Here is a 17108-nt window from a genome sequence, read left to right on the forward strand (position 1 = left end):
AGGCCAGTTTACAGGGTCTCAAAGATTCAGACATGACTGAAGCAACCCTGCATGCATAGCTGAAAAAATTTTTTTGCTTGTGGCAGTTCTGCCCTAGTCAGAGTTGAGCGTGAAGGTGGCACAGCTTGACTTGCAGGGACTTGACTTGGCACAAAGTGTGCAGGGACATGGACTGCCTCCACCCCAGGAGTTATGGCCCTATCAGAATCTTTTTTTGAGCTTCTTGTAGCTGGCCATCAGAAGGCCTCTTTGGCCAGTCTTTCTCTGTAGCTCTGCCTGTTCAGGCACTTAGAGGACTCCCTTGCCTGGGTCTTTCTCTGTTGGGTGCATCAGGCACATAGAGGGCACCCTCCTCTCCCCGCCAGCTGGGGTCCTGCCCTGTAGATCAGTGCATCAGGCACTTAAACAGGCACCCTGGGTGGGGTCCTACTGTGTGGTTCAGGGCATCAGGTGTTTGGCTGGCCAGCCTCTCTATTGTTCAGCTGCTGATGCTGGCATGTGGGGAGAGAGACTATGGTGATGGCTCCACCCCCTAGGCATGACTCAGCAGTATCGCCTTACTTCATGGCTGCCTGGCTTTCCTCCACAGGCATTTCCCATCACAGTCTCCTCCCTCACATCCCCTGGATTCACCTCTCCACAGTCAACAGCAGCCCTCATCCTGGGATTGCTCCACAATTCCTAAACTCCAGCTTCCAGCCACTGCGCCATCTAGGGTACCTACGCCTGCAGCAAGGACTGTCTGATTCTCATTCCATTTAGGCTGCCACAGATCAGCTGTTTCACTCTCAGCCTTAAATGTTTCTCCTCTAACCCAGACAATTGCCCCAATGTGGGAATTGGACCCCTGCTTCAGTTCCCCCACCTGCTGAGGGCAGGTCCAGTCCTACTAACAGTTTTTCCCCCTGGTTCCTTCATCCTACCAAGTTTTGTGTGGTTCTATATATTCTTTTCCACTAGTCAGGTACTCCTGTCCGCTCTCAGCTGCTGTTCTGCATGCACTTCTGTGTCTGAAGGTGTCTTCCTGATGTATCCGTGGAGAGAGATGTACTCCATATTCATCTACTTCTCCATCATCTTGTTCTTTCTAATGATTCGTTTTTTTTTTTTTTTTTTTAATATATAGGCTAGGCTACCATGAAGTAATTATATTGATTACACTAAGCTAGCATAAAGCAATCACATTGCTGCTTCTTTATTGTCAATACATGAATCATTATACCTGTAAATAAAATTTTCACATAATATTTACACTTTTGATATCCAGTACTAATACATACAACATCTACAGTGATTTCTATTCATAACAAGACAATATTGATGGAGATACTGCCAAGACAGATAACTCATCTTGTATGTAGATGATGTAAACTTATGGTATAGATACATACAATGTGGTACTGTTAAATGTATTTTCTTTTTCTCATTATTTTCTCAATAACATTTTCTTTTCTCTAGCTTACTCTATTGTAAGAACACAGAACATAATACATGTATAAAATATATTAACCAACTATTTATGCCATCAGTAAAGCTTCCAGTCAAGAGTACATTATTAGTAAAATTTTCAAGGAGTCAAAAAGTATATGCAAATTTTCAGCTGCATGGGCAGAAGGGTGAGTGCCCCTAACCTCCAATATCATTTAAGGGGTCATCTGTATTTAAAAAATTAATTTACCAGGGGGAAGTATAATGTTAAAGCAACTGTAGAGCAAACCAATAAAAATAATGTTTGTTTCAAAAAATTAAGGAGAGATAGGAAAGGTAGCTATCAATTTAAAATAAGATATTCTGGAAACGCTATGATCTGCTTTTATTTTCAGGATTAAATGACAAAGCATGAAGAGGTAGAAAAATGAAAACACAGAGGTAAAGTAATTTTTTTAAAAAGGACAAATTAAGTAGAAAACAAAAAAAAAAGTAAAGAATTCTCTTTTATGAGAAAATTTATAAGAAAAAGCCTGAAAGCACACTTTGTTTTTCTGCAAATTTATGGCCCCTATCTTCTTTTAAATCAGCATCCTTACAAAAGGTATTCTTCATGATCAGAATGACAATATAATTTAATGCCCATATTAGGATGTTTCTGTCTAGAACAAATGCTAAACCACATAAACTACCAATACCACTGATATAATCAGGAGCATCCAGATAAACCAGAATGCTCATGTAGTAGGTTATGAGAATGAACACAATTCCTCACCCCTCTCTGTATCCCCATCTTTTCAGAGAGACTTTCAGTTCAGTTCAGTCACTCAGTCGTGTCTGACTCTTTGCGACCCCACAAACCCCAAGCTGCCAGACCTCCCTGTCCATCACCAACTCCCGGAGTTTACTCAAACTCATGTCCATTGAGTCAGTGATGCCACCCAACCATCTCAGCCTCTGTCATCCCCTTCTCCTCCTGCCCCCAACCCCTCCCAGAATCAGGGTCTTTTCAAATGAGTCAGCTCTTCACATCAGTTGGCCAAAGTACTGGAGTTTCAGCTTCACCATCAGTCCTTCCAATGAATACCCAGGACTGATCTCCTTTAGGATGGACTGGTTGGATATCCTTGCAGTCCAAGGGACTCTCAAGAGTCTTCTCCAACACCACAGTTCAAAAGCATCAATTCTTCAGTGCTCAGCTCTCTTTATAGTCCAACTCTCACATCCATACATGACTACTGGAAAAACCATAGCCTTGACTAGACGGACCTTTGTTGGCAAAGTAATGTCTCTGCTTTTTAATATGCTGTCTAGGTTGGTCATCACTTTCCTTCCAAGGAGCAATCGTCTTTTAATTTCATGGCTGCAATCACCATCTACAAAATGCAGCAGTGAAGTTTCCTACTACACTGAACCAACTGAATCCATCTATACCTGGGACAGTGTTAAGAAGTTCAAAACTCTTCAACCGAAGCCCTGGAAGATAGTAAGCTGATGCTTTTATTTTTTTAGGTCTCTTACTTTTAGGAACCAAGAATGTTCCATCCATAAATAATACTGGCTATCTTCAATGCTTACTTCTAGGAAGTTAAAAATCTATTCATCTTAAATGTTAACACTAATATCAACTTGCCTTTAAAACAGCATTTTACTTTACATATTATTAACAAAAAAAGAACTATGAAGCATACACAGAGCAGATATCATTACATTCATTTTACAGATGAGAAAATCAAATCATAGTGTAAGTGAAATGACTTTCACAAGTAGCAAGTGACCAAGCTACAATACTTATAACTACATATATAAACTCTCAGTACTCCTTTTCCTTAGAGCATTTATGCTAAAATCTTGGTCAGTATTGGCATTATCACTTTTTAATGTATTCTTTAATTAAACTGATGAAGTACTGTTTCCTTCCTTATAAAAGTCAGGCCTAAATGACTCAAGGCTTAAGAAACAAAATAATGCATGAAAAGCAAATAGCATAATCCCTAACACAAATGTTAGGCCCCTTGCCCCCACTCACCATGATACAGCTCTCTTCCAGACTTGACAATCTCAACCCTCACGGCATTAAGCATCACTTGAAATGATAAACGTTCACACAATTAGTATCAGCAAATTCATTTCTATGGTAGAAGCATTTATTTCAATTATACAAAAATAACACTATTCCAAACTCAAGGTAACTAAGATGTATATTTTTGCCTTATATACCCATACTCAATGTTACATATGGTTTCAAGACATTCTTAAATTAACAAGAATCAATTTAGAATCAAGGTAGTATCTGTCAATAAAAGAGACGTACTAAGGCTACATATACTGGAAATGGGGAAATACAAAATGATTTCATGCAGTGATTCTCAATTTTAGTGTGCATCAGAATCATCTGGACAGTGGAAAAAGTACCTTTAGGAGACTGAAGGCAAATCACCAGATTAAGTAAACCCTCAGTCTCAGAATAAATACCAAAACGACTGACTAAAGATACAAACTTTGCTTCACAGGGAAGAACAAAGACAAAATACATCATGGTATATGAAATCAGTCATTTAAGTGAAGTGTGAATTCTCTAAGCCTCAGGTTCAGGAATACTACTACTCTCAAGACTTTTTCTACAGATTAGATCAGATAGTGTGCAATAGTGCTTCCCTAATTCATAAAACACCACTACTATCATTATTTCATCACCATCAATACTATTGGATACAGAGGACATTCTCCCCCACCCCCACTCCCAGTTCCAAATAGTTATTATCTATTTTAAAAATCAAATGACTACTTACTGGGTTCCAGTTCATTGACTACTGGCACCATTTTTAAACTGGTAACATTCTTACTAGCTTCAACCAAGCATATTAAGATTTCAGTACACGGTTGAAATGACAATTTTTGTCTAAACTACTGGCTTAGTCAATGGAGTCACAGAAGAAAGCATAAAGTTTACAAAAATGTGTGCTGTTTCTAAAGCACCAAAGGCTAAACAAATGAACTGCTTTGGAAAGTAACCCACTTTAGACAACCTCTGATGTTGCCTATATCGTTTTCTGACTCTCATATTATATACAGATGGAAACAAAGGAATAAAACATCTATAATCTTCATCACTTCCTATAGTCGATATACTATACAGACTCGATGGGCATGAGTTTGAGTAAACTCCAGGAGTTTGTGATGGACAGGGAGGCCTGGTGTGCTGTGTTTCATGGGGTCGCAAAGAGTCGGACACGACTGAGCAACTGAACTGAACTGTTTCATAGTTAAAGTTTTGGGCCACTTAAGTAATTCCCACATAAATACCTGTGGTTTTAACATTCTGAAACTGAAACATAGCTAAAGAGGTGCTCAGTCAGGCTAAGACAGGGTTCTTCCATTTCAGCAATATTGCTATTTTGATCTTTTTTTTTTTTTTTTTTTTTTGGTGGAGAGGAGGGTGGAAACTGTCCTATGCATCGCAGGATGTAGGCATCCCTAGCCTGTACCTACTGCATGCCAGGAGCAATGTGCCCAACTTTCCAATTCTGACAACCAAAAATTGTTGCCAGATATTGCCAAATGTCTTCTGGGGGCCAAAGTCACCCCCAGTTGACAACTACTGAGCTAGAATTTTATACAGACATAATTGTAAACTCTGAGTCCATAGATTATGCAAGACTGTGTGTAATTTTACTAATTTAAAGAGTATAGTACAACAATTTCTACTATACTGTTTATGCTAGGGCACATAGTTTTCCTAGAAGACTTAAGCATATAATTACCCACAAATAATCATCTCTTTCCTATGGAAAACACTAATGTTAAACAGGGGAAAAAAACAACAATACAGCTAATCCTGCAACCATTTTTAAACCTAAACCTATGGTTTACAAATATTTGATTAATGGAGACCTAGATAAATCACTGCAAGTGTCCTTCCTTCTGAATTCGTAGTCTCTCTTTCTCTACTTGTAAGCGTTCCTTTTCAATCTGCAGCTTCTCTGATTCAAATTTCAAAAACTGCAGCCTATCTTTTTCCAGTTGTAAGCGTTCTCTCTCAAGTTTTAACTTCTCGGTTTCTATATCCTGTGGTTGATGTATGGACTTTTCCCCTTGACCAAGTTCACTTTCCAAAGATGGCTTCTCTGAGTTGACTATCTGTAACCTCAGCTTCTCTCTTTCAATCTGCAACCGCTCCTTTTCCAGCTGAAGTCGCTCATGCTCCATGTCTAAATGTCGCAGCCTCTCTTTCTCAATCTGTAGGCGTTCCTTCTCTACCTGCAGTCTTTCAGCCTCAATATCAAGCCTTCGTTTTTCCAATTCTAGTTTCTGTTTCTCTATGTTTACAAGCAAATGGGGCTCATCATATGCAGACCTAGACGGTGTTGAGTTCAGAGTAAAAAATTCATCAATGTGGGGGAAATCAGGAAGTTCATTTTCCCTCCTGGAATCTGGTATGACTGATGACAACATTTCTTCTTCCTCTTCAATCTCAAACTAAAAGAGAAAAGTAGTTCTCAGTATTTATTAATATTCATGGTTGTTAATTTGTCTAGGCATTTCTTTAAAGCGTTCTGTATTTGAGCACACAAAACCATTTACTTTGAATTTTGAAAAATACTTACAATTGTGTGACATCATTAATATGTACAGTTAAAAGAGTACATTGAGGTGAGAAGAAATTAATTACAGTAAGATAGTAAAAAATGGAGTGACTCTGTTATGTACTATTTTTAAGTTAGCTTGAAAATCTGGGAATTTCTTAACTGTTCTTGGTCTATAACAAACTCTCATATCAGAAATGAAGAAATAAAAAAGAGGGTTCACATAGGCTAATACTTACTTCAGGACTCTGGGGATCTCTTTCTTCCTCTTCCACCTTGACCTCAGTTAAGGAACCACCTGCATCCCTGAAATCTGCCACATTTTGCCAATCAAAATTTGTATCACTTCGGAATCCAATCTTTTCATCTATCTCTTCAGTGAGAGAGTCATCTAAATCAGATGTGGGAAGGGGAAACCCTGAACCAACTAGCTTAATGTTCGCCTTCATCTTCTTTCTCTTCATAAGGGCTCGCCAGTCAAGGTACCTTCTTTTCACTTCTGTCCCTGTTCTCTGCTCTCCTTCTCCTACAGCATTCACACACTGTGCAATCTCCTCCCAAGCCATTCGCTTCATCACATTAATTGTTGTATTGAGTTGCTTGGAAAAAATTACTTCTTTCCTTTTCGTAATTTCTTTCAAAAGGGTCTGAGTTTCTTGTACACTGAAATTGCTTTTCCTTTTCCTCTTCAATTGCTTCATTTTCTAACTTAAATGTAGTTTTTACAGTAAGGAAAAATGTGAAAAGAATTTGAGGAATGCTACAAAGAACAAAAATCAAGGACAATTCCTTGTAAGTACTTTGTTTAAATCAGAGTTTTCCATTCATCTAGTAGCACAGGCAGGCTGGATGATTCCTAAAGAGAAAAAAGTAAAAATCAATCAACCTGCAACTTTTGCAATATACTTCAACCCAATAAGTTATGTAATTTAAAAACAAACAAAAGCCCTCTTAATATGGCTCAAAACTGACTACATTTTCTGTCTCTGCCAGCACTACCACAGTCCAAGCTACCATCTTCTCTTACCTAGGCTGCTGTAAAGGTTCCTAACTAACTGCCAGTATTCACTCTTGATCTGCTCCCTACTTCTGCTCTCCCCAATTCATCCTCTGTACTTTAACTGCAAAGGCCTTCTTTAAGTCACCCACTGTTGTCAATCTCTTTCCCTATTCAGGGTTTTTGTACACACTATTCCCTCTGCCTAGAAAATGGATTGTTCCCTGCTTGGCCTACTTAATCCCTCCTCATCTTTCAGCTTGCAGATTAGACATCTGCTTCTCAGTGAATCCTCTTCTGACAAGTAAATTACTCATTTTCCTCACCTAAATGTTACACTGTGCTGATATACAACTAAGACTCTCTTTCCCATTTCACTAGAAGTTCTAGGAAACAGCAACATTTTTGCTCACCATCATGTCTCGAGAGTCTAGCAGAGATTCTGGCATGTGGCAGGCATACATACTATAAACACTTTTGAATGAATAAATGAGTCAACCTGCCAAAGTGACCACTAAACATTAAAAACCAAAAAAAAATAAGACTGAAAGAGGGTGTACCTGAAACTTGTTAGAAAGGTAAACTTTTCAGGCCCCACCCCAGACCATTTGAATACAGCACTCTGGGGGCAAGATCTGGCAATCTATGTTCCAATGTCTTCCAGATGATCCTAATACATGCTAAAGTGTGAAAACCATGGTGCTGACCCACACCAATAAAACAAATGCTTTACACACCTGATTCTATCACACACTTTGATTTCAAGTCTTAGGTATCTCTTTGGTGGAATCTAAAGCACATTCAGATCCTCAATACAATAGCTGGGAAATGTAGTTTTTCTGCTATCTAACCTTTGCATTATGGGAAGGCACACAAACAAACTGGAAAAGAGATTTTAAAAGTATGTAATGAGGAACAAGGGCTTCCCTGGTGGCTCAGCAGTAAAGAATCTGCCTGCCAATGCAGGAGACAAAGAGATGTGGGTTTGATCCCTGGGGTGGGAAGATCTCTTGGAGAAGGAAATGGCAACCGACTCCAATATTCTTGCCTGGAGAATCCCATGGACAGAGAAGCCTGGCGGGCTAGTCCACAGGGTCACAAAGTTGGACAAGACTGAAGTGACTTTGCACGCACGCATTCACACAAACCACATTTTCTGACTTCAAATTTACTCACTGATCACTGCTACAGAGCTTCTTTTTTCCCTCCTTTACAAAATGAGAAGGTAGGCTGAGGAGATGCCTTCCAGCTCTATCATTGTAGGATCATAAACATTTCCTGCCAATAGAAAGAAAAATACAAATATCCATTAAATTCCATGTCCCATCATTAAGTCTGAACAAAGTTCTATATGTAGCCAGAAAACTCTCCAAAGTTTCAACCAGTTATGTTTCACTCTACCACAAAAACTTTAATATTTGCCAGTTTAAAATTTTACTAGTAGAGTGAAAAATATTTCTCTGGTAATTGACAATATAAATAGTATTTTCTACTGAAGCAAAAGTATGGTAATTAAGGTAACTAAATTTGATCAGTAAATGCACAAGTCTTTTCTATCACTGTTAATACTCTTCTCTCTGGGGTTTAAAAGTGGATGCAAATCCCTTATTTCTAAACTCTAATAACAATATATTTTTTATTAAGATTTCACTCTTGTACGCATTTTTCAAGTTTCCAGTAATACTTATTCAACTGATCTTGTGTGTGTCTAGTAACATCATCAAAAAAATGCCCACCAATGCATCTTCTTGTTTCTAACCATTGATGTACAGTAACCATCTCCTGAACTACTCCTTGATGCTAAAATGAAGACCAGAGAGAACAAAAACTTAAAAGAGCAGAAAATAAACTCTCAAAAAGTCACTGTCAATTTTGTACACCCACAAAAAGAGCAAAGCAGGAGAAAATGGGGGGGGGGGGGAGACTGCAGCAAACTATTCTAAAGCAGACTTCCAATTACTTGAGACATTTAATAATAAAATTGAAATCCACTAAATTAGAATGTATAATCAAATAGTGGCAGCACTTTTGATCTTCTCTCAGGCAAATACTGCCATTATAGTCAAATATAAGCCTCTTGTCACTAGAGTATAAGCAAACATATTCATACATTAAAAAAGCATCAAAACAGGCTGTGGCTCAGTGGTAAAGAATCTGCCCACCAATGACCCCCTGGAGGAGGAAATGGCAACCCACTCTCAGTATTCATGCCTGGAGAATCCAATGGACAGAGGAGTCTGTCAAGTTACAGTCCATAGGGTTGCAAAGAGTTGGACACGACTGAGCATGCACACATTCAAACACACAGTGTAATGGTTATAAGCACAGGTTGTGCAGTCAGATGCCTGGTTGGAATCCTGGCTCTGGAACTTCCATGCTGCGTGCCTTAGTTATTTAATTTCCCTACATGCAATTCCATTTGTAAAATAATATTATTACTTCATAGAGATACTATAAGGATTAAAGGATTTAGTAAAATATGGAGAATAGTTCCTGGCACACAGCAAGTTACGTTCACTATTGTTGCAAGAAAGGCAAATCTCTAAAGGAAGAGAAAGACCACAATAATATTGGTGTTGTTCTAGTTCATAGGTCAAATGGTAAGTCTGTTGGTCTTTATTACTATGCTTTATAACATTAGGAGTATATTGGAACCTGCTGATATGAGCTGGTGAAGATCACTGTACACTCCCCAACTACATATTCAGTAATGTCATGTTGGGAACTAGAAACTGGCCAAGATGGCAGTATTTCCAACACAGAAATGGACAAATGTTACAAACTAGAATGTTCTTCTTTTCAGTGGTCAAGGAGCTGGTTTACTAGTATACTTAAAGCTACATGATTTTTCCATATTTCAAATACTACCTAATAAAAAACAAGAAAATGGAATGTTTTAACATCTGATCCTACAACAGTTTAGTGAACATTCCAGATGCCTTGTAATTTTAGAGGATCTCATTTAATTAGCACTGACCTAACATGGGAGTTGGTGATGGACAGGGAGGCCTGGCGTGCTGAGATTCATGGGGTCACAAAGAGTCGGACATGACTGGGCGACTGAACTGAAATGAACTGAACATTCCTTATGTAATTCAAGTTCTCAGTTGAGCTGGGCAAGTATACTGCTTTTCTCTAGAGGCAACTGAAGAATAATCATGAAATACTATATTTATGGGGCTTCCCTGATAGCTCAGACAGTAAAGAATCTGCCCACAATGCAAGAGACCTGGGTTCGATCCCTGGGTCAGGAAGATTCCCTGGAGAAGGGACTGGCAACCAACTCCAGTCTTCTTGCCTGGAGAATTCCAAGAACAGAGGAGCCTGGTGGGCTACAGTTAATGGGGTTGCAGAGTCAGACACAACTGAAAGACTAATGCTTTCTTTCTTCACTATATTTATAAGCAACATAAAAAAGGAACTGAAGAAAACTGATTTACACATCATTTGCACATCATTAAACCAGCACCAATATACTTCTCTTTAGTACCTATAGAGCCACTGCATCACATTTCAAAGAATTAGTGCAGTCAAACTTCATTTCCTCCTTCCTCTACCATTTGCTCCACCATTATGAGGATCTAGAAGATGGTACCCCACCTGCTCCAAAAGCAGTATCTTCAATACATCACACTGTGCCTAATAGGAGGTAAAAATACAACGTAAAGTAAGAAAGTGGGGGAGGAGAAAGAGCAGAAAATGAAACAGACAATAACTTAAGTAAGGTAAGCTACAAAACAAACCGCTATGGGCAAAGTATATATTTAAAAGAAAAAGGCAGCCCAAGTCAATACAGGCAAGAAGCAGTTTATGAAATTAAGTGAAGACCTTAAACTACCTACCCTATGACTATACTAAAGAATATAACAGTTAACAAATTATACAAAATTCTGAAAAGAAAATTTTAAATAAATAGGCTATGAAGAACTACTTAGACAGTATGAACCAATGAGGAGCAGATTGTTAAAAATATATTTTAAAAACAGAATCAGCAGGTCAGATGCCCTTAAAAATAGAAAAGATTACTAAAGTTACATCAAATTCCATATCAAATTAAGGATGACTTTTTGTTTCCAAAAGATACAGAAATGTTTCAGATATTTAAATAGCTTCTTGAACAATTTTAAAAGCACTGTCATATTTAAAAGGTAGAAGTATGGTAAAAATATAAATATTCAATAAGGGATTAGATGAATAAACTGCAGTACAGCCACATAATGGAATATAATACCCATTAGAGTATGAATATGACTTAGCATAACATTATTAGTATGTTAATGCAAGCCGACAAAATCAGAAAAGGAATATGTATGTATGTCTATGCTGTATACATATTTACAGAAGCTCAGTTTTCAACCTAAGAACATTTCTAGACAGAACATGCTATGCCCTACAACAAGTTCACTCACTCTGTCCACCATCATTCACCAGCTCTAGAGATCACATCTATAGTCATTTATTTTGGTCATATAGCTGTTTGTTGGCCTAGCCACATGCTTCCACTAACAGGCTGTTATAATCACTTACTTTACATTAGAAGCAATAAGGGATCAAAGATGAATATACTGTTTCTAACAAATAACCTATAATCTATTAAAACATATATGCATAAAATTTATATGAAAAACTTATAATGGAGACTATAAAGTTTTGAATAGAGACTACCAAGGCTTGTATATTAACTCCACTACTTAGAAGTTCTATGATCTGAATACATTACTTAACCTTTTAAATTGATTTACTAATTTATAAATGGGAAAAATAATAGAATACTATAATATTTTGAGGTGTAAATGAGACAACCCAAACAAAAAGCTTATAATATCTAAGACATAATAAGCCCTTAACAAATATCAGCTATTATCCACTTCCTAACATAGTCTGGCGGAGAAGGCAATGGCACCCCACTCCAGTACTCTTGCCTGGAAAATCCCATGGACAGAGGAGCCTGGTAGGCTGCAGTCCATGGGGTCGCGAAGAGTCAGACATGACTGAGCAACTTCACATTCACTTTTCACTTTTATGCATTGGAGAGGAAATGGCAACCCACTCCAGTGTTCTTGCCTGGAGAATCCCAGGGATGGGGTCGCACAGAGTCGGACATGACTGAAGTGACTTAGCAGTAGCAGCAGTATAGTCTGGACATAGTAAATGAATAAGTCTTTACTCGATAAATAATGTGAATGTAAGAAAAGTGCACAAAGAGAAATATTAACAAAATAACCTGGGTGTTCAGAAGGCGTAATCTTTGGTGGGATCAAGGAAAGTTGTCAGAAGGAATTGGCATTTGATTTGAACGGACAGTAATACATGGCAGAAGTATCAGGAATCAAAGTTAAATAACTAGGCTGGGGCCAAATGTCAGGTTGACTTGAAAGGCCCTACTCTTTGCTAAGAAACTTACTGTAAGAGGCAAATATATCTGAAAATTCATATTTTTTTTAAATTCAAGCAATATGCCTTTTATATGGAACCACTGTTACATAAACTACAACATACAAAATATAAGTGCATAATAAACGACATTGCAGTTGCCAACAGAATCCTAACTTAGACAAAAATCTGTAATCAAATTTTGTTGCTCCCAGAATGAGAGATCAATTTTGTAATGATAGAAATAACAATCCTCCTAAAACTATGCCTGAGTCAATATATTCCTAAAATTTGGGCAGCAGTTTCTATTATTTGCATATTCTGTGCACCCCCAACAATTTGCAACTCCATATCTCTATCCTACAAAAGTGGTATCCCTTTGTCTTTGACCTATGTTCCTAACTCTTTGCTCTATGCCAAACTGATGAACTAGTTCACTGATAAAATGCACTTTTAAAAAAAAATTTTGGGCTGACAGGCATGGCTTGTGGGAATTTCCCAACCAGGGAATTCTGGGCCACAGCAGTGAAAGCACAGATCCTAACCACTAGACCACTGAGGAATTCTAGACAAAAGGCATTTGCATTTTAACACACATTTTCTACCTCACTGAAATTGATATCAAAATGTATCTTAGACTTCCAGTCAGCCATGGCTTAACTGTGTGAAAATCTTTGACACCTTCTGATTAATGTAAGATAGTACCCAAATCAAAGCAACCTTGAGTTGACATTTGGTAGCTATGCTTGCGTGAATAGAAACTAAGCTATGTTTCCAGGAATTTTTTTTCTCTCTTCTCCTTTACATTTTTGTACTCATGTAACCGTTTGGGTTTTCATCATCCATTACCCAATAATTTTACTCAAATATATCAAGCTCCTACTATGTGCCAGGCACGTATTCTTGGTGCTGGGGCTGACTACCTCACAAAATATTTTAAAAAGCCGTTTTAGATGTGAAATACTATCCTTTTCATATTGGTTGTCTTCTTTATCTATATAAAAGGGAATTTAGTAGTTGCAACCTCTAAAAATTCATAGTTTTTCCACGCCCAATCACAGAGAACAGCCATTTTCCTGAAAACCCATTTCACAATCATTCTTTATTGGGTGGAAATAGGTGTAAGTAGTTCACTTACATAATCCTTGTGAAGATGGTGTACCACCAAAGGCGTATTACACCTGGGCAATTTTTTTCCAAGGACTAACACTTGAGAATGAAGTTCCTAAATACTGCACGATAAGACAGAATTAAGAGGTCTAAGGAAAATCGGGTATAAATTCTGGGTCCAAAATTTTTTTTTAGATAAATTCATTAGATTATTCAAGAAGAAAAACATCACAAAATCTACAAACTTCCCCCAATCCTCTTTGAAGTGGGCTTCCCACCTCCCACCAACACCGGGCCCTACTGTCGCCACTATACTCTTAGAAGACATTCAACTCCCTGCCTATAACTTGTGGTAGGTAAATGACTAAAGTTTACTTAAGCGTCCCCTGTTATCACATTAATAAAGTACCTCTCACTCCCGTCCTCGCTCTTTGGAACGGCCCCTTGGGACAATCCAGGAAGGCTGAGTTCCCAGGAGGCCAGCCAGGAGGAGGGGGCGCGCCGCAGACTCCGCCACAGCCACGGCTGCACCTGACAGGCTACAGGGCAACCAGGAAGAAAGTGCTCGCTCCGCAAATCAGAGCCCTAACAGGGGCCCGGAAACTTTGCCAGCCTTGCTGCAGAGGCCTGAGCCCTCCCCACCCTCCCAGGTCAGGCTGCAGAGACGACTGCGATCTCTCCTGAGCGTTGTGGTCCGCGACGTTGCGAAGTCAGGTCCAAAGCCAGCGGTGAGGTGACCGCGGCCTGACGCCGCCCCGCTGACACCTACCGTCCGCGGAGACACCGCCCCCCTCACAGCCTCTTCCGCTGCACCGCCGCTCACCTGCAGGTCGGGCGGTGCCTCACCGCCGTCGCCTCTGGGGTGTGTGTGGGGCGGGGTGGCAGAGATGCTTTATCAATTCCCCGCCCACGGACTCGGCCCGCCCCTGCGTCTACGCCATTGGCTACCGCGGCAGCCGCTCGTCTAACGACGCTCGCCCGTTGGCCAGGAGGACGCTGCCGTTCTGGCTGAGGGCCCGCCCGGGTCCGGCCTCACAATGGAAAGCGCGTCCCAAGCCGTTCCGGGTTAGTGCCCTGACTCCGCCCCCCGTGACTCGGCCTCCCGCCGGAGCTCCTTGGCGCCGGGACCCGTCAATCTAGAGCGCTATGGGGAAGGATTGGCCCCTCGCGGTCGCACGCTGCGCCGTTCTGTGCGATTGGAGCACAGTCAGCTTCATCTCCAAACCGTTCCTGTCCTTGACCCAAACCTGTTAAAAGGGCAAAGAGGAAGTGGAACCTTCGCATTTCCCAGCTGGTTCCGAACTCAGCATCACCTTCTGCTCAGCCAACGGTGACCTAAGTTTGCCTCAGTCAATCCCTCTAAAGCTACCCCGCCAAAGGTCACTGGTGATTCCCTTTCGGCTGAATCTAGTCATCACTCAGCGCTTATCTTACCTCCTCATAAAATATTTGACTTACTAACGCATATATATGGAATTTTAAAAGACCGTAACGATAACCCTATATGCAAAACAGAAAAAGAGACATAGAACAGACTTTTGGACTCTGTGGGAGAAGGCGAGGGTGGGATGTTCTGACAGAATAGCAATGAAACAAGTATAGTATCAAGTGTGAAAGAGATCACCAGCCCAGGTTGGATGCATGAGACAAGTGCTCAGGGCCGGTGCACTGGGAAGACCCAGAGAGATGGGATGGGGAACACATGTAAATCCATGGCTGATTCATGTCAATGTATGGCAAAAACCACTACAATATTGTAAAGTAATTAGCCTCCAACTAATAAAAATAAATGAAAAAATTAAAAAAAAATAAAATGAAATATTTGACTTGTTGACCTTTCTTCATTTGATTTCCATAATGCTTCCCCTGGTTTTTCTCCCTCTCAGTTCTCTTCTCTATCCCCTTTGCAATTGCCGAGGCTTTAGCTGCCATCTCAAGTTCTAGTTCTGGTGTTACTAATGGGTCTGTCTTTCATTGCCTTTGTTCAGGCCTCCATTGAAATCCTCAGTTACAGCAGTAGCATCCTTACTGGGCTGTCAATCATACTGCCAAGAGGACTGTAGTCTATTCTTCGTACTGTAGCTAGGACAAGCTGCTTACAGGTCTCTAGTGGAACCATACTCATGATAAAGTACAAACTCTTTACAAGAGTGTCTTCTATTTTTTTCTCAGGCTTCATTTTTCATCAACATTACCCCTCTTTCATTTACCTTCTTCCTTACCCTAATTACTTTGGCTTCTTTCAGTTCCTGGACTTAACAGTGGCCTTGAGACTTTTAGTTTGCATTGCTTTGTTTCTACCCAGAATGATTTCTCCCTGCCTATTCCCTGCTATGCCCAGAATTTGTTTTAGAAATTATTTTCCAAGTAAGCCTTCCTTTCTCTCCATTCACCCTATCTCCACTTACAAGTTGTCCCTCTAATATAGGTTTACCAGATAAAAGACAGGATACTAAACTAAATTTGTAGTTCAGATATGTAACAAATAATTTTTAGTATAATCATATCCTATGTAATATTTGATATCCTATATTTTTATTTGGTAAATCTGCCAACCCTACTTCAGAATGCTTTCCTCTGACAGCTCTTATCACATATTCCAGATGGGTAGGTCTTCCTTATCCACTGCTGAAATTTCTTTTCAGTGCCTAAAATATAATAGGCACTCAAAAGACTTTTGGTAAATAAATAAAGGAATATTCTGGGTGAATTGTGAATACTTGCTCAATATTCCTTAAGGAATTCTCTTCCATAAAATAGAAGTACTTATGAAATAATGCTCTTTTGAAATGTAAACAGTTTTGTTTTGTGGAAATATGACATCTTGTGTTTTATAGTCTGGGGTTTTGTCTGTAGTGGTCATTTTCTGTGTGAGTGTAGTGAAAAGGTAAAAAGAATTATCCATCCTTATTATGACCAGACTCTTTCTGTCCTTTTCAGAGTCTGTCTACTATGTAAACCTATTTATTTACATAAGTAAAAGGGTTAAGGCCTAGTAAGTCAGTAAGTATTAAGAACTTTCTATATTTATGTCATGAACTCTTTAAGCTTCCTCCGATTACTTCAGTCTCTTTGCTGATTGAGAGCTCTTTTCAGATACCCTCTCTTTTTTTGTTCACATCTGTATCTTGCCTGAGTAGGCACAGATCAACAAGGTAGAGATGAAAGGTAATCCAAAATGCCTAACAATATTAGTACCCCAATTACTAACCTGATAGTCTCCTTGCGAGCTTGATTTTTGAGATAGTAATTTCAGGCTAAAAAATTGACCTAATACTTATTCTAGAACTGTGTTTGTTCTGCAGCAGGAGCCACTTGATAGATGAGCCCTTGAGATTTGGCTACTAAAACTGAGTAACTGAATTTTAATTGTATTTACTTTTAATGTAAAAACTGATACTCAATTCAGTTAATGCATAATGTCTAAATATGTTTGGGAAACTTGAGTGATGTGAATCTACTTTTTCAATTATAACCTTTTTGATACATAAGTACAGATTGAATATTGCTGATAAAGAATAACTGAATTGAGATGTGCTCTAAGTTTAAAATATATACATGATTTTGAAGATCTAACATAAAATGTAAAATGTCACACTGATCATTTTATACTG

The 17108-nt window shown here is 39.1% G+C and overlaps 1 protein-coding gene across 9 annotated transcripts; it reads right to left on the reverse strand.

Moving 5' to 3' along the window:
- Window positions 1-1799: 1799 nt before the first annotated feature.
- On the reverse strand, window positions 1800-14484 carry MSANTD4 (Myb/SANT DNA binding domain containing 4 with coiled-coils). 9 transcript variants are annotated; one of them, XM_070473695.1, is made up of 6 exons: window positions 13904-14256; window positions 13523-13616; window positions 10502-10650; window positions 8188-8289; window positions 6254-6870; window positions 1800-5907 (listed from the first exon to the last, which is right to left on the reverse strand). In XM_070473695.1, the coding sequence occupies exons 5-6, from the start codon at window positions 6713-6715 to the stop codon at window positions 5332-5334; spliced, it is 1038 nt and encodes a 345-aa protein (XP_070329796.1). In that variant the 5' UTR covers window positions 6716-6870; window positions 8188-8289; window positions 10502-10650; window positions 13523-13616; window positions 13904-14256; the 3' UTR covers window positions 1800-5331. The 9 variants fall into 9 exon arrangements, with proteins under 9 accessions (XP_070329796.1, XP_020757348.1, XP_020757350.1 ...); XM_020901689.2 differs by lacking the exons at window positions 13523-13616; window positions 13904-14256 and adding an exon at window positions 14318-14484; XM_020901691.2 differs by lacking the exons at window positions 13523-13616; window positions 13904-14256 and adding an exon at window positions 14264-14484.
- Between the last annotated feature and the right edge of the window lie 2624 nt (window positions 14485-17108).

Source organism: Odocoileus virginianus, chromosome 10 (genome assembly GCF_023699985.2).
Source record: "Odocoileus virginianus isolate 20LAN1187 ecotype Illinois chromosome 10, Ovbor_1.2, whole genome shotgun sequence".
Lineage (NCBI taxonomy): Eukaryota > Metazoa > Chordata > Mammalia > Artiodactyla > Cervidae > Odocoileus > Odocoileus virginianus.

Excerpts from the sequence above, each read along its gene's own strand:
- MSANTD4 (XM_020901692.2), bottom strand. The coding sequence starts at position 6,715 with ATGAAGCAATTGAAGAGGAAAAGGAAAAGCAATTTCAGTGTACAAGAA. Across the intron at positions 5,908-6,253 it reads GAGATCCCCAGAGTCCTGAA|TTTGAGATTGAAGAGGAAGA; the intron begins GTAAGTATTAGC and ends TTTCTCTTTTAG.